The 27796-nt window shown below is 34.9% G+C and overlaps 4 protein-coding genes across 5 annotated transcripts in view; 1 reads left to right on the forward strand and 3 right to left on the reverse strand.

Annotated features, from left to right (window-relative positions):
• The window catches only part of LOC135123038 (apoptosis-stimulating of p53 protein 2), a 223369-nt gene extending 211457 nt beyond the window's left edge, over positions 1 to 11912 (reverse strand). The window contains exon 1 of one of the 2 annotated variants that reach the window (XM_064047560.1): positions 11431 to 11912. The gene's annotated coding sequence lies outside the window, so the exon portion shown is untranslated. The remainder of the gene's footprint in view (positions 1 to 11430) is intronic. The other variant, XM_064047539.1, reaches the window with a different exon arrangement.
• On the reverse strand, positions 6412 to 7507 carry LOC135133314 (uncharacterized protein CG45076-like). The gene is made up of 2 exons (XM_064061716.1): positions 6664 to 7507; positions 6412 to 6616 (listed from the first exon to the last, which is right to left on the reverse strand). Exons 1-2 carry the CDS (start codon positions 7215 to 7217, stop codon positions 6457 to 6459), a joined length of 714 nt encoding a protein of 237 aa, XP_063917786.1. The 5' UTR covers positions 7218 to 7507; the 3' UTR covers positions 6412 to 6456.
• Positions 11913 to 18757: 6845 nt separating the features above from the next.
• On the reverse strand, positions 18758 to 20376 carry LOC135123013 (inositol-tetrakisphosphate 1-kinase-like). The gene is made up of 4 exons (XM_064047511.1): positions 20127 to 20376; positions 19981 to 20079; positions 19243 to 19918; positions 18758 to 19196 (listed from the first exon to the last, which is right to left on the reverse strand). The coding sequence occupies exons 1-4, from the start codon at positions 20241 to 20243 to the stop codon at positions 19075 to 19077; spliced, it is 1014 nt and encodes a 337-aa protein (XP_063903581.1). The 5' UTR covers positions 20244 to 20376; the 3' UTR covers positions 18758 to 19074.
• Positions 20377 to 20498: 122 nt separating this feature from the next.
• LOC135123003 (nonsense-mediated mRNA decay factor SMG9-like) lies at positions 20499 to 22079 on the forward strand. The gene is made up of 3 exons (XM_064047502.1): positions 20499 to 20650; positions 20697 to 21834; positions 21883 to 22079. Exons 1-3 carry the CDS (start codon positions 20591 to 20593, stop codon positions 22074 to 22076), a joined length of 1392 nt encoding a protein of 463 aa, XP_063903572.1. The 5' UTR covers positions 20499 to 20590; the 3' UTR covers positions 22077 to 22079.
• Positions 22080 to 27796: the final 5717 nt, after the last annotated feature.

Raw genomic sequence — 27796 nt, forward strand, 5'->3', positions numbered from 1 at the left:
CGGTTAATAGCGAACTTTTTGAATGGGAAGCCTCAGAAAGGCCAACGTACCGAGCGTTCGCCAAACCGCTGTTATTTATGGACTAAATGTGTCGTAAAATCCCGGTGAGAGTTGTTGCATAAGTTAAATGTTATTGTATTTATTAAAAACTAGTTTGGTGTTTTATTCTAAATTCTAGAATGGCCGAAGTTAATCAAAGAACAAAACGCTTTTGAGCGACGTTTTGTAGCTTTTCGATCTCTATAAGCCTCCATTATTAATTGATGCCCCTTTGACGGCTCCAACAAAGCCCATTTTATGATTTCGTTTGTTGCATAATTAAGCCGAACTGGAACACAATGCCAACAAACAACAATATCTATAAATTCAAACACAAATACCACAGCTTCGTGGCTGATTTAAATTTGAATATAATTATTAATCCAGTTGTGGTGTTGACTACAGAACAAACGAACTCAATTTAGCGCCTAATTTGAATTTAGCAATGCCCACTTCGATTATGACGCTTTTTTCGCTTAATTAAAGATGAATGGCTCATGCGAGCGCCATGACTGGCAGAATCGCATAGACAAAGATACAAATTTGACGCGGCCAACGAAATTAATCTTATTTTTTCGTGCGATTACGTAAAAACGCCGCCGAACATTTAAACGGTCTGCATTGCGAAAATTCAAGGCAAGCCTGTTTCCAACTAGAATTAAAAAATCTCCTCGAGGGTGTGAACCATTAGGTATGAATGTGCACGCATTGACAATGGAGATAATCACCGGAGGGTAATGCACGCGACAATGCACAAATTACCACACTAATTACTCTAGGATAGATGGTTACGTCCATATCGTCACAGTCATAGTCCCGACGAAAATGCCGAGTTTAATGCCATTTTTAAATCCTTGTTTAGGATGACGTTACGTTCAATTTTATTGACCGTTTGGAGGAGCTTCCGAGTCATTACGCGTAACCTTCACCGGTTATGTACATCTGAAAAAATTGTTTTCGGCGAAATTACGCGGAAAAACTGTGACGATAAAGGGGGGCGGCCGGGGAGAGGTGCTCGAACGACCGCAGGACCGAGAAACTAGTTGTGGCGAATACGCGTCAGACGCAACAACTAGGGTTCCTTTATATTATATTGTAATGTATGCGATGTTTTGTAACTTACGGGGGAACGCTAGACGAGAGACAAGTTTGAATTGGGCGCCATTTTTTGCCTTAAACGCAACCAGCAATTCTTCTTTAAATCTACCTGACGCGCTGGGATAGACGACTACCGGACGATAAACGAGAAAAATGATAAATGCTAAAAAATCCAAAAATTGAGAAATAAAAGAAAAGAAAAATCCAAAATTTAAAAATTCGAAACATTGAAAAATTAAAATATCGAAAAATTGAAGAATTGGGAAATCGAAACACCAAAAAATCAAAAAAAACAAAAATCTAAAATTAAAAAATCAAAAAATTGAACATTCGAAAAGTCAAAACATCGGAATGTTCAAAAACTGAAACATCGAGAAATCAAAACATCAACAGTAGAGGAGTCAAAAAATCAAAAAATTAAGAAATCAAATTAGACCAAAATTGAAAAATCGAAAAGTTAATAATTGAAAAATTGAAACATTTTTGCTTTTCCGATTTTTAAATTTTAGATTTTTTGATTTCTCGATTTTTCATTTCAGCTCTTCCATATTTCCATTTTTCAAATGTTTCGATTTTTTAATCTTTCGATTTTTCGACTTCTGTGTTTTAGATTTTCTGTTTTTCAATTGTCGTTTTTCCAATTTTTCGATTTTTAAATTTTAGATTTTTCGATTTTTGGATTTTTCATTTCAGTTCTTCGATGTTTCAGTTTTTCAAGTTTTCGAATTTTTCAAATGTTTTGATTTCTTAATCTATCGATTTTTCGACTTCCCGGTTTTAAATTTTCTGTTTTTCAATAGTCGTTTTTTCAAATTTTTCAAATTTGACATTTATAAACTGTCAATTTTTAGATTTTTCAATTAATCGATGTTTTGATTTTCCCATTTCTTGACTTTCGAGGGTTTCGATATTCCTCTTCTTCAATTCTTTAATTTTTTGAATTTTCAGATTTGTGATTTTTCAATTTTTCGATTTTTTGAAGGTTTCGATTTTTCGACTTTACTTTTTTGATTTTTCGATTGCTCAATTTTTCGATTCTTTAGATTCTCAGTTTTTGGATATTTCAGTTTTGGGATTTTTCAACATTTCGATTTTTCGACTTCCTGGTTTTAGATTTTCAGTTTTCAATTGTCGTTTTAAATTTTTCGATTTTTCAATGTTTTGATTTCCCGATTTAGTTTTCTATTTTTAGTTTTTCTTTCATTTTTCAGTTTCACGTTTTCAAATTACACCAAAATTGAAAAATCGAAAACTTAATAATTGAGAAATTGAAACATTTTAAATGAAAAAAATCGGTAAACCGAAAAACTGAAAAATCTATAAATCGAGAAATTGAACAATCTAAAAATTAAACAATTTAAAAATCGAAGAATTGGAAAACCAAAAAATCTAAACCGAGAACTTGAAAAATCGAATAATCGAGAAATCAAAACATCAAGGAAAACAAAAAAATTAACGGAAAATGTAGAACTTAAAAATTGAAAAATTAAAATACCTATCGAAAAATTGAAAAACCGAGAAATCGAAACATCAAAAAATGGAAAAATTGAAGAACCGAAACATTGCAAAATCCCAGAACTGAAATACTGAAAAACTGAAAAATGGAAAGAAAATTCTAAAATCGAAAAAGTGAAAAAATTCCAAACTGAAATCTTGAAAAACTGAAAAATGGAAAGCAAATTGAAGAATCGGAAAAGTGAAAAAATCCAAAACTGAAACATTGAAAAATTCAGAAATGGAAAAATTGAAAAATCACAATTGAAGAAAGAATTGAAAAATCGAGAAATAGAGAAATGGGAAAATCAAAAAATCGGTTAATCGAAAAATTGAGAAATCGAAAAATTTAGAAACGTCAAAAATTGAAAACTGAATAATAAAAAAAAATTAAAAATCGTAACACTGAAACATCGGAAAATTGAGAAATCGAAAAATGAAGAAATTCCAGAAACCGAAAATATCAAGAATCGAGAAATCGAAGAATCGATAAATTGAAAAATCCCAACAGTAATATGTCGAAAAATTGAGAAATCGAAATCGGGCAAAACTGAAGTACCGTAAAGTTAATAAATTGAAAAACTGAAAATTTTTGAAAAAAATTCGTATCAAAAACTAAAAATTCAAAAAATCGAGAAATTGAACAATCAAAAAATCAAAACATTGAAATCCCAGTAAGTTGATAAATAGGAAAATTTAAAAAACAAAAATTTTCAAAATCCAAGAATTGAACAACAAAAAAAATCTAAGCCTGAAAACTCAGAAAATCGAATGATCGAGAACTCAAAACATCAAAGAAATCAAAAAATCTAAAATTTAAAAATTCGACAAATTGAAAAATCATGGAACTGAAAAATCGAAAAGTCGAGATAGTGAGAAATCTAAAAACCTAAAACTTTAAAAACTGAAAAATTAAAATATCGAAAAATTTAAAAACCGAGAAAACACAATATCAAAAATTTGAAAAATTGAAGAAACGAAATATTGCAAAATTCCAAAGCTGAAATATTGAAAAACCTAAAAATGGAAGGAAAATTAAAGAATCGAAACAGTGAAAAAATCCCAAACTGAAACATTGAAAAATTGAGAAATGAAGAAATCAAAAAAATCGTCTAAAGAGTTTAGACAGTACTTCCCTCACTATCGGAAACGTGACGACTGCATGCCTATTATGTTTTTTTTCCACATTAGATTTCAAAGCATTCGGTTTTGTAGTTTCTGATTAAATCAATAAAATAAATTTGCGCATTCATTAAATTTTTTGAGTCACCCTGTATATCCGAATCCAAAAAAATATGAATGGAATGATAAATTACAAGAGACATATTTTGTATATCGGCTACTAGACCCGCCCACCCACCCTCTCTTTTCTTAGAAGGTATGTCACTTGCAAAAGTCACTTTTATCTTAGCAGCTGCTATCCCCACCCACCCGCCGTCTCTTTTCTTAGAAAGTATCTCATCTGCCAAAATCGATATTTTCTTAGCAGGTGCTAGCCCCGCCCACCCACCCTCATTTTTCTTAGAAGATTGGGTCATCTGCCAAAATCAGTCTTATCTTATCAGCTACTAGCTCTCCCTCTCTTTTCTTAGAAAGTATGCCATTTGCCAAAATCAGTTTTATCCTAGCTAATAGCTGCTAAGCTAAAACTGATTTTGGCAAATGATATAGACTCTAAATAGAGGAAGGGTGGGTGGGCGGGCCTAGCACCTCCTAAGGTAAGACTGATTTTGGCAGATGAAATACATTGTAAGAAAAGACAGGGTGGGGGGGTGGGGTACAAGTAGTTGCTAAGATAAAACTGAATTTAGCAGATGCTAGGTCCGCCTCCCCGCCCTCTATTTTCTTAGAGAGATCTCATTTGCCAAAATCAGTCTTATCTTATCGGCTACTAGACCCGCCCACCCACCCTCTCTTTTCTTAGAAGGTATATCACTTGCAAAAGTCACTTTTATCTCAGCAGCTGCTATCCCCACCCACCCGCCCTCTCTTTTCTTAGAAAGTATCTCGTCTGCCAAAATCGATCTTTTCTTAAAAAATCGCAGTCATACGCTTTTTGTCTTTTGGGCATAAATGACTTCCTTATATCCTAAAACTTCTATAAAAATGATTTTTGCCGTTTGTGCACGTCTAGTTTAATTTTTATTGGAGTCCAAAATACGAAAAAACACGATTTTAACACTTTTCAAAAAAATAATACCTTGCCCAATAATTATAATTTAAATAAATTCCTTGCCATAAATTAGAAAAATCAGCCGAGAATGCTAACAATCAGCTTATGGTAGAGCAGGCGATAAGAGTTTTACCTGGAAAGTCGCTTCCGTAAATTTTAGTGGCGCTCCTATCGGCAAAGTACTGAACTAACGGCTCAAATTCTGTCGAATTGATACCCATTTTTTTCAATAATTGTTAGTTTTTGTTAAAAACTCTGCTAAGCAATAGATCAGTAATTTTCCTCTGATATTCCTGTTAAAATTATTCGACGTATTTTGCTTTAATTTGTGGTATATTTTCATTTTAATAAACACATTATTATTTAAACAAATTGTACCACTAACGAACATTTAGTGACTCTGCGCCCTGTAAGAAGTGATGTTTTATCCATGTGCGAATTTTTAAGCGATTCTATGATGGTTATGACTCAAAAAACTTGAAAAGAAAACATACAATGGCTCTTTTTTTAAGATATTTCTCAGCCATATTTTTTTAATTGATTAAACTGGTCTCTGCGCTCTAGAGTATGAAAAAAGCTGCAGTTTGATGTATGATACATCTATATTAATATCATTTTTTCATACAAAAAACCAAAAAAATGTTATACCTCGTCTAGCGAGTCCCCTTAATATAATATGCACTGCCGACAAACCAAGAAGGATATAAGTCAACCGTATCGGTGACTAAAACAGGATTGTCGCCTGGTGCATATTATTCACGGTATTATCTAACTGTGGCCGATTTTCATTCACGGATCAGTTATTAATTATATTTCTTTAGAAAAGATTTTACGTCAAGCTTGAGGTTGTTATTTGTAAAGCGGCCTGCGAATGTTCCCGTATTAATTTTCATTACTAAAGGAACCGCGAGATAATAAATAAACGACTATTGTTTAGACGTGAAAATGCACTGCTGCAACCCACAATACACTTCCATTTTATTGTTGACTTGGAGTTCAAAACAACAGTAATTTATTAGTGTTCCGCACCGTACAATTCTGTTATACGCGTTGTAATTTAATAAACTAATTGTGGAGCTGCAACAAATTAAAAAAATACAGGTGATTAAAGCAGTTATTTACGGTACAAGCGGATAAAAATCGATTTTATCCACGACCGCAAAGTTTAGTAACGAGGCGATTTGGGGAACGATTCAAATTTCTTGACGTTTTTTTCTAATAACCATTTTTTTACAAAACTACCAGCGTTAACACAAAAATGCCACAAAAATCCGCTGAAAGCAAACAATCGATTCAATTTTCCGTGCTTCCAAACCGCTGCAAAATTTATTTCTGTTAATTAAAACGTCTATTCCAAACGTTTTATATTCAGGTTCAAACATCGCATGCAACGGCGAAAAAATGACTTTTCCCTGTTGCTACAAATGCACGCCCTCAATAAATCAACCTCTGATCAACAAAAATTACTGTAATCAATGGTTTGAATAATCGCATGCACATTCACAATACACGTCGACATTTTTACAGACGAAACCGTTTTTAAACTGTCTTAAAAGCAAACGTGCCCGTCCAACTTAATCGTTACTTGCTGTGGAAAAAATCGCCCCTGCCAGAAAATCCGTTTAATAAAATAAAAAATACACAAAAGCACCCTATCTCTTCTCCTCCGCATTACTCCTATACACCTTCCTTCTGTTCCTCATGACGTTCTGCTTGGCCTCGTTAGCCGCCGCTGCCGCCTTCCTCGCCGCCTCTTTTGTGGTGTTCAGTTCCGTCTTCGCCACCTGCAGCTGCTTCTTCAGCTGCTCCAACCTGGGAAAGCCACGGAAATCATCAAAATGAACAATGTCTAGGCTCACCTAGTGGTTGCGGCATCCATCAGCTGTTCCTTCTCGCTTAGCTGCTGCTGCACCCCTTCTTGCGCCTGAGCGGCGTTAGCTTCGTTCCCTTGGGCTAGCTGCAAAGCGGTGGACAGCAGCTTCACCTCGGCCTGGGCTTCCTGGACGGCTTTAGAGGCGGCTTGCGCCGTGGCTTGCAGCTGCTGCAAACTAGCTTGCTCCTCCTGGACTACTATCTCCGCCTCCTGGATTTCCTTCCGCAGCTGCTCCACTAGCTCCTGTTTACCTGCTAGAGCAGCCTCGGCCGCCTTGGAAGCCTCCATGGCCTTTTCGGCTAGCTGCTCCTTAACCTGGTGCGCCGCTTGCTGGCCGGCCTGTTGCTGAGCATCTTCGGCTGCTTTGGCCTCCTGGGCTGCTTTCTGGGCAATACTTGCCGCCTTTTGGGGAGACACCGCGCCGGTTTTGCATGCTCCTCCTCCTCCTCCTCCACCTTCTTTGGGTCGATCTTCACCTGCAGGTGCGCAGGGTGTGCAAACAAGGTGCAGCAGGATTAGGATCAACGGTAGAAAGTTCATTGAGTTGAGACTGTCATGGAGGGAATTTTTCGGGCGAACGTCACTTGCCAAATGTGACAGGATCGAGAGGGTCGTGGAAGTGTAAAAAATCCGTCCTTATACCATGACGGCGATTTGGCCAAACGTTGTCGTCGTCGGTTTGACAGTTCCAGCGGCTGCACCAAGGCCGCGAGCGCTCTTTCCTCGGAACCTGTTGGCTCGTCAAAATTTCCTCGTACCACAATGGCACCGTCGTCCCATTGCGATTGCGTACAGATATTGGGGCCAGTGGCTTAGTGGGTATGCGTACCGCCGCGAGTCTCAAGGCTGCACAGGTGAACTTGCGCAACATCATCGCGACTCGGCTCCGGAGGCCCTCTCCGGAGGCAAAACCAACAAAACTTTGGGGGTCAACAAAATAACGGGAACGTGGACCCAGCACGGACTTAATGCTAGGTTTGCGATAGAATTTCGCAATTTGGTGGTACGGCACCGGAAATCTGGACGAAAGTCGGTCGGAACGGACAAAATGTTTGGGTCGTAAATTTCGGACGTGGGAGGGACCCACGTTGAGTTCGGGTAATTTGTTCGATGGAGAGATAAAATTTGCATAATTGGGAAGTGTTGGGTGTTTTTGAACGACCCGGGGTTACGACACGGTGACATAATGAGCGCGGAAGGGGAAACGGCGCTGCGGAGCTTCCAAAAAATTCGTAAGACCTATCTCGGTACTAACAATTCACAGCGACGTGTTTTCTGTCTCAAGGATAATTACAGTATTGTTCATTTTTTTAATTATCTCGGTTCATTACGGGCCTAATTGCCCTTTTCTTCCCCGTCGTTTATCGTTTATCTTTCAATTTCATATGGGAAGAACGACCGACGGCTGCAGTACCCACTCTGAATTCCTCCCATTGATAAAAATTTTAATTAAAGCTCAATAATTAAAAACAGAATTCTTGGTGCATTCCTGGCGTTCTCCAATTATGATTCTAGCCAAAAATGAATTTCTGCATCGGTGTCATCAACCGGAAAAATGTTGTCTATTCTGTGGTAAAAAATGGCAGCGGAATCCGGCCTCGCCTCCACAGGACAGTAAACTTTAGCATATTTTTTTGGCGCTCGACAATACATCCATTAGAGCGTTGTCCATAATTCAATAAGCCTCTTATTGTGATTACGCCCGATAGAAATATTGAATGGGACGGTTAATTTAGCGAATTTAGTACGCTAGGTACAATTATGGAATTTTTACCGTCGCGGAGACGACGACCATTTCAAGGTGACGCGATTTTCACTTTGAAATTTTGACAAGCGTAGAACACTCGTTCGACGACTTCGGGGGAAAAACGACGATTAATTATTAAGAAGCAAGGTCAAGGCACATCAAAAGTCTTTTCGTCCATATTCGAGGACATATTTTTATGGTAATTTGCGACAGGCGGCTAATTAATGCATGGGTGTAGAAACAACTAATATTTGTTGTGACTTTTATGGTTTATTATCGCTCGGAAATATTTCGCAATTGGGTTCTCTTGAGCAGCTGGCGAGCGAGTTTTGGAACATTTTTTTCCCTCGACATTTAACTAATTGTTCGTGATTAGTATTCGACGAAACAAAAATGTTCTCGAATCGTCGGAATGAAAATGGATTTGCTCGAGTACTGTTAGAACGCCTGAACATCCACCGTTTAGATAACAGTTGCATTTTTTCGATCCCTGACCTTTCAGAGACTTATTCTAATAACGTGAAAGAGCAAAATGACTTTCATATTTGTTTAAATGCTGTATAGCAAATAGAAACGCGATAGGATCGTTTGTAGTTGCCGCGCTTTGTTGACAGATGATGCGAGGGTGCAATTAACCAATCGTGGCGCGTCGACGACTAACGCACCAATCGTCGCATTTCCCGCCCGACAAGGTGCCGCCGTTCATAATTATAAAATTTTAAGCCTCGTAATTAAATTTCCGCCGGATTAACCTGAAAATCCCGGTTCTCGCCTAACGTCAACAAACTCTTCGTTTCTGTATCTAGCCAAGATACAACGCGGAACTACAAAAACACACAACGATGATATTTTAAGAGGAAAATGTTGACTTTGGAATAATCTCGTACGAAGTTGGCGAATTGTTTCATTTACATTAAAGCTTCCTTCCGGGTATGCGGCCTCTACTCTACTAATTCAAAAAGTTGTAACAAAGTAAGGAACAAACGACGGCGTTTTCTGCGAAGGGTCACTATCGTAATAAAATTTAATGACATCGACGTCTGTTCTTTTCTGATTTACGCCAGGTGTGTTTTGTCGGGTTTTTTCATGGGTGGCTTTTATGCATACGGTCGCTAAACATCGTAAATGCTCTGTGTACGGGGTTTTAGTGCTCGCGAAATGCCATTTCTTCTTCAAAGGCGTCAACGTTAAAGAAAATAAACAGCCAGACTTTAAACAAACATTACAAAGTGTAAATGTCGCTGCGGAGTGCAAAAGTGTCGCGACTTGTTTGAGTTTTTACTGGAGGCTGCTAATGGGTCGCTACCGCAGGAATGTTTAACAGAATGATGGTTTGAATATCGCCGCTTCTTGCCACTCGAATTGCGAAATTATAACATTTCCAATTATGTTACATCCTGGCTTGAAATTACATCGAAAAGTTCGTCGCGCTAAGCACAATACAACTAATATCTCTAATGGAGTTGTTCGTGCCTCAGCGCGCGTAACAGCAAACTGAATAACTTGAAAATTCCGGGCTCATTTTTGTGTCTCGGTCGACATGCAAAACTCGATGACTTGACGACCGCCGCCTCTGCCCCCCAGCAAATACCGGCAGCCTCTGCACCAATTCTATTCAAATTATTCCAAGAACCCTTGACATAATCGTGTCGGAACGTCCTACGAGACGTTCCTTTTAAGAAACGGACTCGGATGAAAAAATCGGAAATCACTTTCACACCGCGTTCGTCGTACTTTCTATAGTCGAAAATCAGCGATTTTCTCTTTCGTTTGTTTGCAGAAGAGGCCGATGAACACCGGCTAATTTATGGTAATTAGGGTTTTGCGTTTCTTCGGGTAAGGTGATGCTCTCATGCTCTCAAAGCAAGATGTTAAATGCCGGATGAATTATTTATACTGGCGGACGATTTTAATGTCAATAGGTTTTTTGTATGGGTCGGGAGCTCGAGGACGACGAGGACATGGACAATACGCAGAGGAAAGACTTTTATAAATTACGTGGATACTTATATTTAGTACAGCGACGTGAATCGTTCGAAAAACTCAAATGTTTTACTGCGTAATGAACCTGAGCATCGACTCAGATCCATTACGTTGACAGATGACCTTGAAATCACTTGCCATTTGACAGATGGGACTATTTCGACAGAAAAAACGTCGTTTTTAATAACACCTGACTCATCTTCTTGGCGTTCTCTTACCCAACATGCAACTTAAATGATTGTCAATACAATAGAGATGTTTACAGCGTTCCACAAATAGTTGTAATAAGCGTCCCAGTTTTGGCAAGCTTTTATGGTTCTTTACAAGTTCCGTGAAAGCTTCGACGTTTTTTTTACGTAACCTTTCTTGGATAAGAAACAAGTTTATAAATTTTTAACGTTTGTAGATCTAATTAGCACATACAGTACAAATGACGTAAAATCACTTAGACACGAAGATAGCTGAACAGTACTGTTCAAATTAGTTTTATGGCAAACTGATTACGGATAACGCGGCTAGAGCGAAAATAGTGCGAGAAGAACGCACCAATTGAACGTCGAAATTCAGCGTGTTCTTCCCATAGTGTCGCCACTCTACAAAAAATTGAAATTATTGCAGAGTTGTGTAGTTTTCCGGACCTTCACCTTCCCACTCTTCGCCTTACATTGTGGCATTTCATCCGTTCTAGTTCATTTCCGCTAAATTTGATTTGTCCGGTGACAGCTGTTCTCTAAACAGCCAAGAAAGTGACTTCTGAGAAGCAAATACCAAATCGATAAAAAAAATCCTTGAAAACCTGCTTCTAAAAACCTGGGCGTCATTCACCACCCCCGAAACCTCGATTCAACTCCTAAATCCCACACATTTTCAAAAACCCCAATCAAACCTCGAATCCCATTAATTTTGGATTCGTTTCGGTAATAAAATCCGCAATCTCAACAAATCGTAAATAAAAACTCCCGAAACCAGCGTTTCTTATCTCGGAATGAATAACGCCCCAGAAAAGTACCATTTCGTACTCGCCTTATCAGGTCATCCCGGTCGATCCCAGAACCCACGAACCACCACTACCACCACACCACACCTCCACCCAGCACTGCCACCCACACGCGGCGAAATTCCCGAAAATCGCGCACTTCTCGTCCGGGAACGACTTCAGAGCGTTTCGGCGCGAACAAGCCGCGAAACTGAAGACAAGCCAACTCGATTCCGTCGCGCTCGGATCCGCGATGAACAGCTGATTTGTGTGAGGAAAACAGAGGTGGCTGTGGCTATTAGATCGCGATTCGAACTTGAACACATGATTGGCCTACAACGCTCACAGCCTACTGTGTGACTCACTCGGATCCATAGAGTTGAGGTTGAGGAAGTGCAGGAAGGTGTTGCGACACCTGGGATGTGGGATCGACCGGAAATGGGCAAACGGGTGAATGGGAGGGTTTTTTGACGGGAGTCGGTGCGGGGACCCGGGGGCGAAAGACATTTGCGTCTGTTGGTTTTTGTCGTTTTGGGTTTTGTTGTATAAGGAAGTGCTAAAATTGTGACGCGAAGGTTGAAGAGGGAAGAGAGGAGGTTGAATGGTTGGGATGTTCGGCTTGAGCGCTGATGGATGGGTAGAGGAGATGGAGGAAAGGAGTTGGTTGGTAGGTGGCGCTGCAAGATAAAAATGACGACGGTTTGCTTTCTGAGTTTCTTATATGTAGAGCTTTTTCAACAACTGCCTGACTTCGAGTTCTAGAAATAAATCATAAGTGGACGATTTAAGTGCCGTTTTATGTTGTATTAGAAATTGAAAATGTTGAAAACAATAGTATCATATGTGATAGCACCAACCTCCGGAGATAAACATGAATAACTTGTTATGGAAATTAATCACTCTTATGGGACAGTGATCAATGAATATAATGTACGTGGGAGCACTTCAATTTTCAGCTACTATAACTCTAATTTTTTTTTTTAAAGAAGTGTATATTTTCTGATGAAAGGTTACTCATTTTCAGTGGACTACGGAGTAAAAGTTTGTAACAAACCAATTTTTTTAATTATACAAGGTGTTCCATTCAAAAATTGCTTTTACCATTGTAGTAGGGTCCATGTTACGAATGGCTAATTTTTAGACTTTTTCGATGTTTCATAACCCGATGAATATGAAAAGTAGGTCTCACGTTTCCACCTACATGTCGTCTCTTGGCGATTTTATTAGGCCGATAATGTCTAAAACTACTGGACTGACTGTTTTTTGAAAATATTTTACGAATATCATGTATGTATTTTTTGTCCCTTTTTATCCACCTTGTCGTTTTGCGGTCGCTTTCTTTTGTCGCATTGTTTTTAAGACATGTTTTATCACTTTTTAACTCCTTTTTTTTGGTAGCTCTTTTTTATACATTTTTTGTCCTTTGTTTCGCGTTTTTTACCTTTGTGTTGTCTTTCTTTTCTACCATTTTTTGTCGTTTCTCTTGTTTCCTAATTCTTTTTTATCGCTTTTCTTACTTTTCTGTCGCATTTTTGATGTCTTTTTTTCTGAGCTTTCTGTGCTTTTTGGTGCTTTTTGTCCTTTTTTAGTCGCTTTTCTTTATCGCCTCTTTTTGTACCCATTTCTGTCATTTATTTTCTAACTTTTTCTAATCGCTTTTTTTTTTACTTTTTTAGTCGTATTTTTTGTACGTTTTTGGTCGCTGCTTGTCGTATTTTTGTCCCCCTTTTTTTTAATAACCTTTTTGTGATTGCCTTTTGACTCTCTTTTTTAGTCACACTTTTTTGGTGGTCTTTTTTGGCGATTTTTGTCCTTTATTATTATTTTTTTAATATATTTTTATTTCAATAACAGGATGATAGTTAACATGTTTCCAATTTCTCGTTGGGAAAAAAAGACTTCGTATATTAAGAAAAAATGGGCAAAATATAAGCCCCGCCCAAGTTTTCTAGAGAAATTTTGATGTTACAATTAAACAAACAAAGCCTTATAACTAAACTAAACTCCGCCCCTCAGTCTGATTGGGAATCAAAAAATCATCACAACTGCGATAGGGCGGGTGGGCGGGGCTTATATTTTGCCGTTTTTCTTTACATACGTAGTCGTCTTTTATTGTTTAATCTTTTCTTTTTTAATATAGAGTTTTATTTTAATAACAGGATTATAGTTAACATGTTTCCAGTTTCTTGTTGGGAAAAAAAGACTTCGTATATTAAGAAAAAATGGGCGAAATAGAAGCCCCACCCACCCACCCCTTCTCAACTGTGATGAATTTTTCTACAAGAAATTTTCTACAAGAACTTACCATATGAAATATGTTTCTAAAAGGGTAGAATTTTCTGGAGAAATTTTGATGTTACAATTAAACTCCGACCCTCGGTCTGATTAAGAATGAAAAAATCATCACAACTGAGATAGTTTTTAGTTTCTTGTTGGGAAAAAAGACTCCGTATATTAAAAAAAAAATGGGCAAAAATATAAATTTTTTGGTGTCCTTTTTTGCCACATTTTTGGTGTATTTTTTTTACGTACGTTTTTGTGCCTCTTTTTTGTTCTTATTTTTTATCGTTTTTTGGTTGCTTTTTTTGTCACAATTTTGTGAGTGATCTTTTTTGTGTTTTTTTTTTACTTTGTCGGTTACATTTTTGTGGCCTTTTCAAATATTTTTTGTCGTATTTTTGGCCTTCTTTTCTTGTAACCGTTTTTGACCGCGTTTTGTCCTTTTTTTGACAACTTTTTATCGTTTTCTGGCGCTCTTTTGGAGTTTTTTGGTCGCTTTTTTGTCGCATTAATTCTGTAATCTGTTTTATCACGTTTTTGACTCTTTTTTTATCACCTCTTTTTTTAACCCCATTTTCTATAATTTTATTGGTCGCTTCTTTTGTCGCATGTTGTTCTTTAACTTTTTTATGGCATTTTTTGTTCTCGTTATTTTTTTTGTGACCTGTTTTCACCGCGTTTTGGTTTTTTTTGTGAACTTTTTGTGTTTTTTTGCGCTTTTTTTGTAGTTTTTTGATTTTTGTCCTTGTTTTTAGCCGCGTTTCTTTATCGCCTCGTTTTTGTCCTCATTTCTATCTTTTTTTTTTTTTGGTCTCTTCTTTTGTCGCAAATTGTTTTCCACCGTTTTTAATCGTTTCTTTGACATTTTGGTCGCATTTTTTACGTTTTTTTGTCCTCCTCTTTTTATAATCTTTTTTTTAGAGATGCTTGTTTTTGTATTTTTTGCTTGCTTTTTTTTATCGTATTTTTTGTCCTTTTTTGGCAGGGATTTGTCGTCTTTACTTGTCAACTTTTTTGACGCTTTTTTGCCACCTGTAATCTTTTTTTGGCAATTTTGCGAGTGCATTTTTTATCGTTTTTCTTTTTTACTTTTTTGATTACATTTTTTGTGTCCTTTTTAAATACGTTTTTTGTTGTATTTTTTGCCCTCTTTTCCTGTGTTTGGTCTTTTTTAATAGTTTTTTTTTTATCGTTTATTGGCGCTTTTTTGTAGTTTTTTGTTGCATTAATTTTGTGGTTTGTTTTATCATGTTTCTAACTTCCCATTTTAGTCACTTTTTTATCACTTTTTTTTTTGTCCTCATTTTCTATCATTTTTTTTGTCGCTCCTTTTGTCGCAATTTTTTTTTAACTTTTTTAATCGCTTTTTTACTTTTTTGTTTTTGCTTTTTTTTGTAGTGTTTTGATCCTATTTTTGTTATTCTTTTTTTAAACTGAGTTTTGTTTTTCTTTTTTGTGAGCTTTTTGTGTTTTAGTGCTTTTTGTCAGTTTTTTGGTCACTTTTTGTCCCTTTTTTAGCCGCTTTTCCTTATCGCTTCTTTTTTTTGTCATTTATTGGTCGCTCCTTTTGTCGCAATTTGTCTTTTTAATCGCTTTTTTGGTCGCATTTTTTGTACGCTTTATAACCTTTTTGTGATCTTTTTTTGACTCGTTTTTTTATAAAACTTTTTTTGGTGGTCTTTTTTTCGTATTTTATGCTTGTTTTTTTAATCGCTTTTTGGTCGACCATTTTTTTCTAACTTTTTTTTTACAGGGTTTTGTCGTTTTTTCTTGTCAGTTTTGTTTTGATGGTTTTTGCCTATTTTTTAGTCGTTTTTAGCGCTTTTTGTCTTTTTTTTTATCCACATTTTTTGGCGTCACTTTTTTCAGGTTTTTTGCCTCTTTTTTGTTCCTCTTTTTTATCGTTTTTTGGTCTCTTCTTTCGTCGCAAATTGTTTTCTATTTTTTTTTAATCGTTTCTTTGACTTTTTTGGTCGTATTTTTTTTACGATTTTTGTCCCCTTCTTTTTTATAATCTTTTTTTTAGAGATGCTTGTTTTTGTATTTTTTGCTTGCTTTTTTTATCGCATTTTTTGTCCTTGTTTGGCAGGGATTTGTCGTTTTTACTTGTTAACTTTTTTGACGCTTTTTTGCCACTTGTAATCTTTTTTTGGCGCTTTTTGTCATTTTTTAGCCACGTTTTTTGTCCTCGTTTGCTTTTTTGTGCCAATTTTGCGAGTGAAATTTTTGTATCGCTTTTTTTTACTTCTTTGATTACATTTTTTGTGTCCTTTTTAAATACTTTTTTTGTCGTATTTTTTGCCCTCCTTTTCTTGTAAGCGTTTTTGACTGTTTCGTCTTTTTTAACAGCTTTTTTTATCGTTGGTTGGTTTGTTTTTGTAGTTTCTTGGTCGTTTTTTTTCTCGCATTAATTTTTCTGTTTTTTTATCATGTTTCTAACTTCCCATTTTAGTCACTTTTTTTTCACCTGTTTTTCTGTCATTTTTTTGGTCGCTCCTTTTGTCGCAGTTTGTTTTCTAACTCCTTTTAATGGCTTTTTTGGCCGCATTTTTTGTACGTTTTATAACCTTTTTGTGATCTTTTTTTTTGACTCGTTTTTTTATAAAACTTTTTTTGGTGGTCTTTTTTTGCATTTTTTGACTGTTTTTTTTATCACATTTTTTGTCGTCCCTTTTTTTCTACCTTTTTTTACAGGGTTTTGTCGTTTTTTATTGTCAGCTTTTTTTATGCTTTTTGCCTATTTTTAATCGTTTTTAGTGCTTTTTGTCTTTTTATCCACATTTTTTGGCGTCCTTTTTTTTCACCTTTTTTGTTCCTCTGTTTTTATTGTTTTTTGGTTGCTTTTTTTGAGCCAATTTTGTGAGTGATCTTTTTTTATCGATTTTTTTTTACTTTTTGGTTACATTTTTGTGGCCTTTTCAAATACTTTTTTCTGTTGTATTTTTGTCCTTTTTGTAACCGTTTTTGACCGCGTTTTGTCTTTGTTGACGCTTTTTATCGTTTGTTGGCGCTTTGTTGTAGTTTTTTTTAGTCGCTTTTTCGTCGCATTAATTTTGTGATCTGTTTTCTCACGTTTTTAACTCCCCATTTTAGCCACTCACCTCTTTTTTTGTCCCCCTTTTCTATCAATTTCTTGGTCGCTTCTTTTGTCGCAATTATTTTTTTTTTAATTTTTTGGTCGTTTTTTTGCACTTTTCTATCACATTTTTGTTCTCTTTTTTTTGACCGCGTTTTGTCTTTGTGGTGCTTTTTTTGGCACTTTTTCGTAATTTTTTTGGTGGTTTTTGTTCCCCTTTTGACCCCTTTTTTTTACTCAAACTTTTTTGGTATTTTTTGCTTGCTTTTTTTTTATCACATTTTTTAATTGTCAGCTTTTTTGACGTTTTTTGCCAGTTTTTTAGGCGTTTTTGCCGCTTTTTTAATCACATTTTTGTGGCGCACTCTTTTCTTTTTTTTTATGTTTTTTGGTTGCTTTTTTTGTGAGTGATTTTTTTTCTCCTTTTTTTAGTTACATTTTTTTGAGACTTTTTTTGGTCCCATTTTGTGGCACTTTTTGTCTTCCCCTTTTTTTTCTCGCATTTTTTCCCCTTTTCTATCTTTTTTCGTCGCAATTTGGTGTCAAATCTGTTTTTATCACTGTTTTGAGGCCTTTTATGTCCCGCTTTTTAATGGCCTTTTTTTGGTTCCTTTTTGTCCCCCCCCCCTTTTGTTTTGACGGCGGTCTGTCGCTTTTCCCGTCAGATTTTTTGTCGCTTTTTGGCGTTTTTTGACTTTTTTTTCCACTTTTATGTCCATTTTTTATCCCTTTGTTGCCTTTTTATTATCGTCTTCCTTGTCCTTGGCAAAAAGTTGATGACGCCATGATTAAGTTTTACTAGAAAAAACTCACTTGAAGCATGCTTATTTATTTTAACAAGAAAAAACTAAAATTCGTAAAATCAAAAATTTTTTACTCGAAAGGCAAGCGAGGTTCTGTCTAAATACCTTCAGACCAATTTTTTGCTGTATTTGTTGGCCTGGTGGCGATTTTATTAGACAGATAATTTCAGAAATTAGGTACTAGATTGGTTAATTTGAAATTTTAGATGTACTATTAGATTATTACGTAGGCGATAAAACGATAACCAAAATGTTTTATGTGTGTGTTATCATTAAATAAATAAAATTTTTGAGATAAAAGTTTCCTATTTTTCTTAGAATTTAAGTAATCGACGTCGCTAAAATCTCTATTGCACTAACTTCGGTTTATTTCTTACAAAACATTGACCAAAACTTTTTGATCCCCTGGAAAGAAGTTGATGACGTCATCACAAAAAATTCCATTTGCACTAACTCGTCCCGCTCTCCCCTAGATAGGAAATGCAACGCACATCGCAAAAACCACAATTTCAAACTCATGATACTTAACGGGAATTTTAAATAACCGCATAAAACAAACTTTCTTTCATTTTCTAGCAGAATCTTGACAGTCGTAAAGAAAAAAGCCCCAATTACCGCAGTCGCCGAAAGAAACTCGGCCATAATTAGGCACACATCAATTGGTGGTCTCTTTAGTTTTAATTCCTTCTGAAGTGTGTATGACGGATGGAGAAAGTTAAGTCCAAAAGTGAACGTTAGAAATATGTAACGTTTAATTAGCAGTTAATTGTGGCAGACCTTAATTTCACCGTTGAATAATTCACCACAAAAAACGTACCAAATACATCAAAAATGACCGTAATTTTCTCCTCCACAAAACAAATTTTGTTGGTCGCAGTTGGATTCAAGGTTAAAAAAAGGCGGCCGACAGTGCGCATGCGCGACTTATAGAATGCAGGACGTTTTTTAAGTCGTTTTTTACTACGTAGTAAAGATTAACGAAATTATAGCACAATGGTAAACAACTTAATTAGAAATTAATGATAACAAGTTGGAGTTAAATCTGGACGAGAATCCATTTAAACCGCTTTCCAAAAAAACGTGCGCTCAATTATCACAGTCCACAGACAGCAAATAGCTTTAATTAATTTTATCAGCGATAAGTACGCCGCAGAATATTTTCAACTTAATTCGCAACCGCGCAATTACGAAAGGAATTTCCATTAAAACCACTCATTAAAAATGTTTCCAAGTCTATTGAGAAGTGGGTACACTTGCTAACAATCCGTAGTATAAATAAAACACTAACTATATACAACTTAAGTACAAAAATTGTTCATTTCGCTTAAGTACATGGAAATCAATTGATCGAATGATTGCTCTTTGGTAAACAAAACCCAGTCAAAAATTACAATACTCAATTTCACGCTGCCTCAGCACGGAATTTTGGCTTTTTGTATACATTAAAACTTTATAAAAATATGGAATGTCTGAGCATTGACTCGCATTTTGAGCAACGCTTTTTTGGCAGTACAGTCAGAGAAAAATCCACACTACGCATCAATTTTCTCCTGGACAAGATCAATCAGTCCGAATTTATTATCATATTTGGCGTTGATTTTATTGTTGATGCAGCCCACAAGAGCGTCAAAGAACTTGGGAAAACCGTCGTACCCTAAAAACCAGTATTACGCAGATCGACAAACATACCACAACCATACCTGGATACGCGTTAACGTCGACGATTGCGTATTTCCCGGTTGCGTTCTCGATCACCACGTCCACCCCCAACAAGTCCATCCCGAAAGCGTCCCGCAGCGTGACCGCGATCCGTTTAAGAACGTCCTGATCCGGCTTTGTTTTGCTGACTCTTTCATGGGGTTCCAGTAAAGTCAGGCTGTTCCTGGAACCCGCTTTTGAGATGTCCCCGCTATCAAAGTGGATGGTGTGCTCATCACATGGTTGGAAATTCTTTAAAGACGGCCGCTCCACGAAGTGGTGCTTATCACCGACAATAAAAATTTTATATAGGACTGCATTATGATTGATGAAACTCTGTGCTACACAGGGCGTTTTGCAATCTTTCAGCCCTTTTTCGTTAAAAACGATGGACATTTCGTGGGCTTGCTTGGACCCGTGGCCCAGCGAAGGTTTGCAGATGAAGGGGTACGTGACCCTCGCATTGTTCAGCTGCTGGGGGAGGTCAACGGAATGCGTCGGTCTCAGCTCGCAGAAATTAGGGATAAAAATCCCGTATTTGTGCAAGTTGGTTGAATTGATCTTCCTGTATGATATGTAGCGATTAAGGAGCTGCCGCACGTTTGGAATGGGGTCTAATACTATAACTGAAGTGTGTGTAGTGATGTAATCTTCAACTTTCTTTATCAGGTTGGCACACTGGAATGTTGATAAGGTGTAATGAGGGTCTTCTTGGAATTTTAAGGTATGGACGTTCTTACCTTAGGGTCGCCCTGATCAGCAGAAGCGATAATATCGGTTAATTTATGTAAAAAAACACAGAACGTACCTTGAGACTCGATCGGCTTGGATAGGTCCAGCTGGAAGTTTACCGCATTAGACACGACCAAAAAATCGGGGCACTTACCTTGAACAAGCCAAAACCGTACTTTTTGCACGTCTCTTCGAACTCGCTCCAGTTGATTTTTTGGATTTTTTTCTCGGACATCCAGCACGCGATTCGTCGGTTTGGCAAATTTGACATTTTGCGCTTGAAATCACAACTGTTATTTAAAGTGTTTGTTAACGGGCGTCATGTGGAATGAATTGATAATGGGGCTACACAACAATAAATAATTTGTTGTCACGTTGCCTGTCATATGCCCCCAGACCTACTAATCGCAGGACGTACGCGTGCGATGTGTCACGCGGAAAAACCTACGCAACTCATAAAACAACAATTAGATAATAATTTACAATCTACTTAGTCACCGATTTACTACAAACTAGGAGTTGCTTTTCGAAGAAAATCGGAAAAACGCAATAAACATTACGTCATTGTTGCCAACCTCACCTAGTGACAAGTGACAGAGTGATAAACATAACCTCGAAATGTCGGACTACGATCGATCGAAGTTTTACGGGAAGAAGAAGTTCTCGACGCAGAATAAAGCACGTATTTGGGTTAAATAAACACTTTGGTAATGTTGCGTTTCAGGAGACACCCAGTTTCGGCCGGAGTTACTATGGTCGGCGCAGCCCCAGCGGCCCCTCGTTCAAGTCGGACAAAGACCCCAAAGACACCCCGTCCAAGTCGGAGACCCCGAAAGTCAAACAACCCACGATTTTGCTGAAGGCGCGCGAGCACACAGACGAAACTTTGTCGCCGAAAAAGGGCAACAAGGAGCACGATTTTTCCAACTCTATTACCATTTCCGCGACGACGCCGACGTCCGAGAGCCACCCTCTCCCCGGGGTTAAGCAGATGACCAAAAGCGCCAAATTTTTGGACGATTCGGTGCTCTACGTGGAAAATATACAAGAGTTTATGCAAGAAAACAGCGATTTTTTGGTTGTCGGGGTCGTGGGGGCGCAGGGTGTGGGTAAATCGACGATTTTGAACCTGATTGCGCACGATAGTGTGAGTAGCGAGTTGAAGAAGGCGATTTTTAGGAACAGCGAGGGACCGCGGGAGGAGGAATACGGCGATAACGTGAAACTATTAACTGATATTAAGATCAGTGAGGAGGATAAAGTCAGGAGCGAGATTTTTAAAATCCAGACGAGCGAAGACGTGGAAAATAATTGTAACACGACACGCGGGATTGATTTGTTTGTTACTTCCAACAGGGTGATTTTGCTGGATTGTCAACCTAGTATGTCTGTGGCGGTTCTTGATGAGTTGGTCCAGAGCGAGAACAAACGATCTAACATTGTTAGCGAGTTCATACCGCTGGAAAACAGCGGGGAAATACAGGGGTTGCAACTAACGGCGTTCTTGATGAGCGTTTGTCACGTTTTAATAGTAGTACAGGAGAATTTTTTCGATAGTAACGTGATAAGGTTTCTGCAGACGGCGGAAATGCTAAAACCGACACACTCCAATGCTGAAGACGAGCTAAACGACCACTTCCCGCACCTATTATTAGTACAAAACAAAGCTCAAATGGACGATTTTTCGCCGAAAAAATTCAAACTAATGCAGGAAGTGTATCACTTGCTTTTTCAGAAAACTAAGCTACAGAGGGACTCGAATTTGGGGCTCGCCACGTGTAAATTAATTTCGTATTTAAATGAAGAGACGTGTGGGGACCCTTTCAACTTATTTTTAATACCAGAGTACAGTCAAAGTTCAGGTAATTTCAGTTATTTTTCAAAAAACTAGCGCTAATTGTTGGATTTAGAAACCACCTACAGCGGCCATCCACCTCTAGAAGACCTAGTCAGAAAACTCAGGGCCAATATTTTAGGCGCCATCAAGAACTCCCTCACCCACGTCCAACTGACCGAAAAAACGTGGCTTGTGTATTGCTCCAAAGCGTGGGAAAACGTCAAAAAAAGCTCGTTTTTTGTAGAATATACGAAACTGATGCCGTAAAAATTTATTTGTTGGTGACTTTCTCCTTCCTTTTTTTACATGTTTTTTGATTTTCGTTTTTCGCTTATCCGCTTGTGCTTCCTTGACCGCTTTTTTGCGCTGTTTCTTTTCGTCGGGGGTTTCGTGTCTTGGCCGTGAGGCGTCAAAAAATTTTAAACACTGAAAAGTTAAAATATCGAACAATCGAAAAATTGAAAAATCTAAAGTTTAAAAAATTAAAAATTGAAAATCCAAGAAGTAAAAAGTCGAGAAATAAAAAAATACAGAACTCGAAAAGTCGAAATGGGTATTAAAACATCCCAATACTCAAATTTCGAAAAATTGGAAAATAGTAAAATTGAACGAAATATCCAAAAACTGGGAAATTAAAAAATTGAGAAATCGAGAAGTCAAAAAAGCAAACTTAGAAAATCGAAAAACCAACTATACCAAAAACTTCAAAAAGAATTGAAGAACTGAAAGATCGAAACTTTGGGAAGTCGTTAAATGGGAAAATCAATCGGAAGACTGAAAATTCAGAAACGTCAAAATTTGAAAAATTGAAAAATATAGTTAATTATTAAATATTGAAGAACTGAAAAATCAAAAAATCGAAAATTTAAAACATTGAAAAATTAAAATATCGCAAAATTGAAAAATCGAGAAATCCAAACATCAAAAAACCAAAAAATAAAATTTCGAAAATCTAAAATTTAAAATCGAAAAACTGATAATCGACAAATCGAGAAATTGAAACTCCCGAAATTAAAAAATTGAAAAATTGAAAAATCGGGTAACTGAAAAATCGAAACATTGAAAAATTGGAAAACCTAAAATTTAAATGTTCCAAAAATTGAAATATAGAGACACTGAAAGCTCGAGAGATCGAAAAAGCTAAAATTTTAAAAACTGAAAAGTTAAAATATCGAATACTTTCAATTTTTGAGAAATCATAGGATAAAACAGTCGAAAAATTGAAAAATCTTAAGTTTAAAAAATGAAAAATTGAAAATCCAAAAAGCAAAAAGTCGAGAAATCGAAAAATCCAGAACTCGAAAAGTCGAAATATTAAAATATCCCAATACTCAAATTTCGAAAAATTGTTGAAAAATAGGAACAAAATTAACGAAACATCCAAAAACTGGGAGATTAAATAATTGAGAAATCAAGAAGTCAAAAAATTCGAAAAATCGCAAACTTGGAAAATCGAAAAACCGAAAAATCAAAAACCGGAAAAATTGAAAATTTAAAGAATTGAAGAACTGAAGAACTGAAAGATCGAAACTTTGGGAACAAGAAATTGGAAAATAAAAAAACTGAAAATTCTGAAACGTCAAAATTCGACAAATTAAAAAATACATATAATTAAATATTGGAAAATTGAAAAATCGGATAATTCAAAAAATGAAACATCGAAGAATCGAAAAGCCCAAAAGCAAAAAGTCGAAAAACCGAAACATCGAAAAACTCAAAAACTGACAAAGTGGAAAAATTGATAAATCGAGAGATTGAACAAAATATCGAAACATGCAAATCTCAAAAAATTGAAAAATCGAAAATTGAAAAATTAAAACAGAAGAATTAGAAACTCGAAAAATAGAAAAATCTAGAAGTTTAAAAATTTAAAAATTAATACATCGAAATACATACTTATAAAACAGTCGAAAAATTGAAAGATCTACAGTTTAAAAAAGACAAAACTGAAAATCTAAAAAATAAAAAATGGAAAAATCCAGAAAACTCGACGAAACGAAATATCAAAAATTCCCAAAAGTGAAAGAAATATCGAAACATTGAGAAATTAAAAGATTAAAAAATTGAGAAATCGAAGAACCAAAAAAACAAGTCGAAAAATCGAAGAATTGGAGAACTAAAAAATCGAAACTTGGAGAAGTCGAGAAATGGGAAAATCAAAGACAGTTTAATTGAGAAAACTGAAAATTTAGCAACGTCGAAATTTGAAAAATCGAAAAAGAGAAATACTGAAGAACTGAAAAACAACTGAGAAATCGAAAAATCTAAAATTTAAAACATTGAATAATTAAAATATCGCAAAATCCAACTTATCAAAAATTAAAAATTCGAAAATCTAAATCGAGAAATCGAAACTCCAGAATTTAATCTAAAAATGGGAAAATTGAAAAATTGAAAATCCCAAAATTAAAAAATCGAAAAACCGAGAAATCCAAAAATCGAAACTTCGAGAAATTCAAAAACTGAGACATCGAGAAATCGAAAAATCAGAGGATCGAGAATCGAGGAGAAAAGTTAAAAATTGAAAAATTTTAAAGAAGAAAAAATTGGTAAATCGAAAATTTAAAACAATCGAAAAGTTGAAAAATTGAAAAATCGAACTATAAAGCAGTCGAAAAATTGAAAATCCAGGCAAAAATCGAGAAATCAAAAAGTTCAGGAGTCCAAAAATGGAAAAGTCGAAAAATCGAAATATTGAAAAATCACAAAACTTAAAGAAATATCCAAATAGTTGAAAAATTGAGAAATCGAAATATAAAACACTCAAAAAATTGTAAAATCTAAAGTTTAAAAAACGAAAAATTGAAAATCCAAAAAGTAAAAGGTCGAGAAATCTAAAAATTCAGAACTCAAAAAGTCGAAATACTAAAAATCCCAAAATTCAAATGTCGAAAAATTGAAAAATAGAAAAATTGAAGAATCCAGAAACTGAAAAATCACAAAATTTTACGAAATATCCAAAAATCGGGAAATTAGAAAAGTGAAAATTGAGAAGTCAAAAATTCAAAAAAGCAAAGTCGAAAAATCGAAACTTATAGAATTGAAAAATTGAAAAATCAAGAACCTGAAAAATCGAAAAATTGAAGAACTGACAGATCGAAACTTTGGGAAGTCGAGAAATGGGAGAACCAAAAAATAGATTAATTATTGAGACATCGAAAAACTGAAAATTTAGAACGTCAAAATTTGAAAAACTAAAAAATTTTGAAGAACTGAAAAATCGGAAAATCTAACATTTAAAACCTTGAAAAATTAAAATATCGTAAAATTGAAAAATGTAGAAATCTAAACATCAAAAAATCAAAAAATAAAAATTACAAAAGCCAAAACTTAAGCACTGAAAACTCGAGACATCGAAAAAAATCTAAAATTTTAAACAACAAAACAGTCGAAAAATTGAAAAATCTAAAGTTTAAAAAATGAAAAATTGAAAATCCAACAAGTAAAAAGTCAAGAAATCGAAAAATCCAGAACTCGAAAAGTCGAAATGGGTACTAAAAAAAACCAATACTCAAATTTCGAAAAATTGAAAAATAGGAATAAAATTGAAGGAAATATTCAAAAATTGAGAAATTAAAAAATTGAGAAATCGAGAAGTCAAAAAAGCAAAGTTGAAAAATCGCAAACTTAGAAACTCGAAAAACCGAATAATAAAAAACCTGAGAAATTGAAAAAGAATTGAAGAACTGAAAGATTGAAACTTTGGGAAGTCGGGAAATGGGAAAATCAATCGGAAAACTGAAAATTCAGAACGTCAAAAATTTTAAAAATTGAAAAATATAATTAATTATTACATATTGAAGAACTGAAAAACCGAAAATTCGAAAATTTAAAACATTGAAAAATTAAATATCGTAAAATCGACAAATGGGGAAATATAAAAATCAAAAAATATAAATTCGAAAATCTAAAATTTAAAAATCGAAAAACTGAAAATCGACAAGTCGAGAAATCGAAACTCGCGAAATTAAAAAATTGAAAAATTTAAAAATCGGGTAACTGAAAAATCGAAACATCGACAAATTGGAAAATCTAAAATTTAAATATTCCGAAAATTGAAAAATTGAAATATAAAAGCACTGAAAGTTCGAGAAATCGAAAAACCTAAAATTTTAAAAACTGATGAGTTAAAATATCAAACAGTTAAAAAATTGAGAAATCGAAGTATGAAACAGACGGAAAACTGAAAAATCTAAAGTTTAAAAAACGAAAATTGAAAATCGAAAAAGTAAACAGTAAAAAATCGAAAAGTCGAAATACTAAAAAACTCAAATATAGAATTGAAAAAATAAAAAATGGAGAAATCTAAACATCAAAAATTAAAAAATTAAAATTCGAAAATCTGAAAAATCAACAAATCGGAAAATTGAAACTCGAAAATTAAAAAAAATTAGAAAATTGAAAAATCGGATAATTCAAAAAGCGAAACATCGAAAAATCGAAAAGCCAAAAAGTAAAGTCGAAAAACCGACAAATCGAAAAATCGAAAAGTTAAAAATTCGGAAAATTGAAAAATTAAAATACAAAAGAACTGAAAACTCGAGAAATTGAAAAATCTAAAATTTTAATAATTGAAAAATTAAAATATCGAAAAGTTAAAAAATTGAGAAATCGAAATATAAAACAGTCGAAAAATTGAAAAATGTAAAGTTTAAAAAACGAAAAATTGAAAATCCAAAAAGTGAAAGGTCGAGAAGTCTAAAAATTCAGAACTCGAAAAGTCGAAATACTAAAAAATCCCAAAACTCAAATGTCGAAAAATTGAAAAAATAGGAGAAAAATTGAGGAATCGAGAAACTGAAAGATCACAAAATTTAACGAAATATCCAAAAATTGGGAAATTAAAAAATTGAAAATCGAGAAACCAAAAACCTGAAAAGTCGAAAAATTGAAGAACTGATAGATCGAAACTTTGGGAAGTCGAGAAATGGGAGAACCAAAAAATAGATTAATTATTGAGACATCGAAAAACTGAAAATTTAAAACGTCAAAATTTGAAAAACTAAAAAATTTTGAAGAACTGAAAAGTCGGAAAATCTAACATTTAAACCTTGAAAAATTAAAATATCGTAAAATTGAAAAATGTAGAAATCTAAACATCAAAAAATCAAAAAATAAAAATTAGAAAAGCCAAAACTTAAGCACTGGAAACTCGAGACATCGAAAAAAATCTAAAATTTTAAACAACAAAACAGTCGAAAAATTGAAAAATCTAAAGTTTAAAAAATGAAAAATTGAAAATTAAGCAAGTAAAAAGTCAAGAAATCGAAAAATCCAGAACTCGAAAAGTCGAAATAGGTACTAAAAAAATCCCAATACTCAAATTTCGAAAAATTGAAAAATAGGAATAAAATTGAAGGAAATATTCAAAAATTAGGAAATTAAAAAATTGAGAAATCGAGAAGTCAAAAAAGCAAAGTTGAAAAATCGCAAACTTAGAAAATCGAAAAACCGAATAATAAAAAACCTGAGAAATTGAAAAAGAATTGAAGAACTGAAAGATTGAAACTTTGGGAAGTCGGGAAATGGGAAAATCAATCGGAAAACTGAACATTCGGAACGTCAAAATTTTAAAAATTGAAAAATATAATTAATTATTACATATTGAAGAACTGAAAAACCGAAAATTCGAAAATTTTAAAACATTGAAAAATTAGATATCGTAAAATCGAAAAATGGGGAAGTATAAAAATCAAGAAATATAAATTCGAAAATCTAAAATTTAAAAATCGAAAAACTGAAAATCGACAAATCGAGGAATCGAAACTCGCGAAATTAAAAAATGGAAAAATTTTAAAATCGGGTAACTGAAAAATCGAAACATCGACAAATTGGAAAATCTAAAATTTAAAAATTCCGAAAATTGAAAAATTGAAATATAAAAGCACTGAAAGTTCGAGAAATCGAAAAACCTAAAATTTTAAAAACTGATGAGTTAAAATATCAAACAGTTAAAAAATTGAGAAATCGAAGTATGAAACAGATGG

The sequence above is a fragment of the Zophobas morio genome, unplaced genomic scaffold, assembly GCF_036711695.1.
Source record: "Zophobas morio isolate AGI-343-1 ecotype UQ-CSIRO unplaced genomic scaffold, CSIRO_AGI_Zmor_V1 ptg000002l, whole genome shotgun sequence".
Classification (NCBI taxonomy): Eukaryota; Metazoa; Arthropoda; class Insecta; order Coleoptera; family Tenebrionidae; genus Zophobas; species Zophobas morio.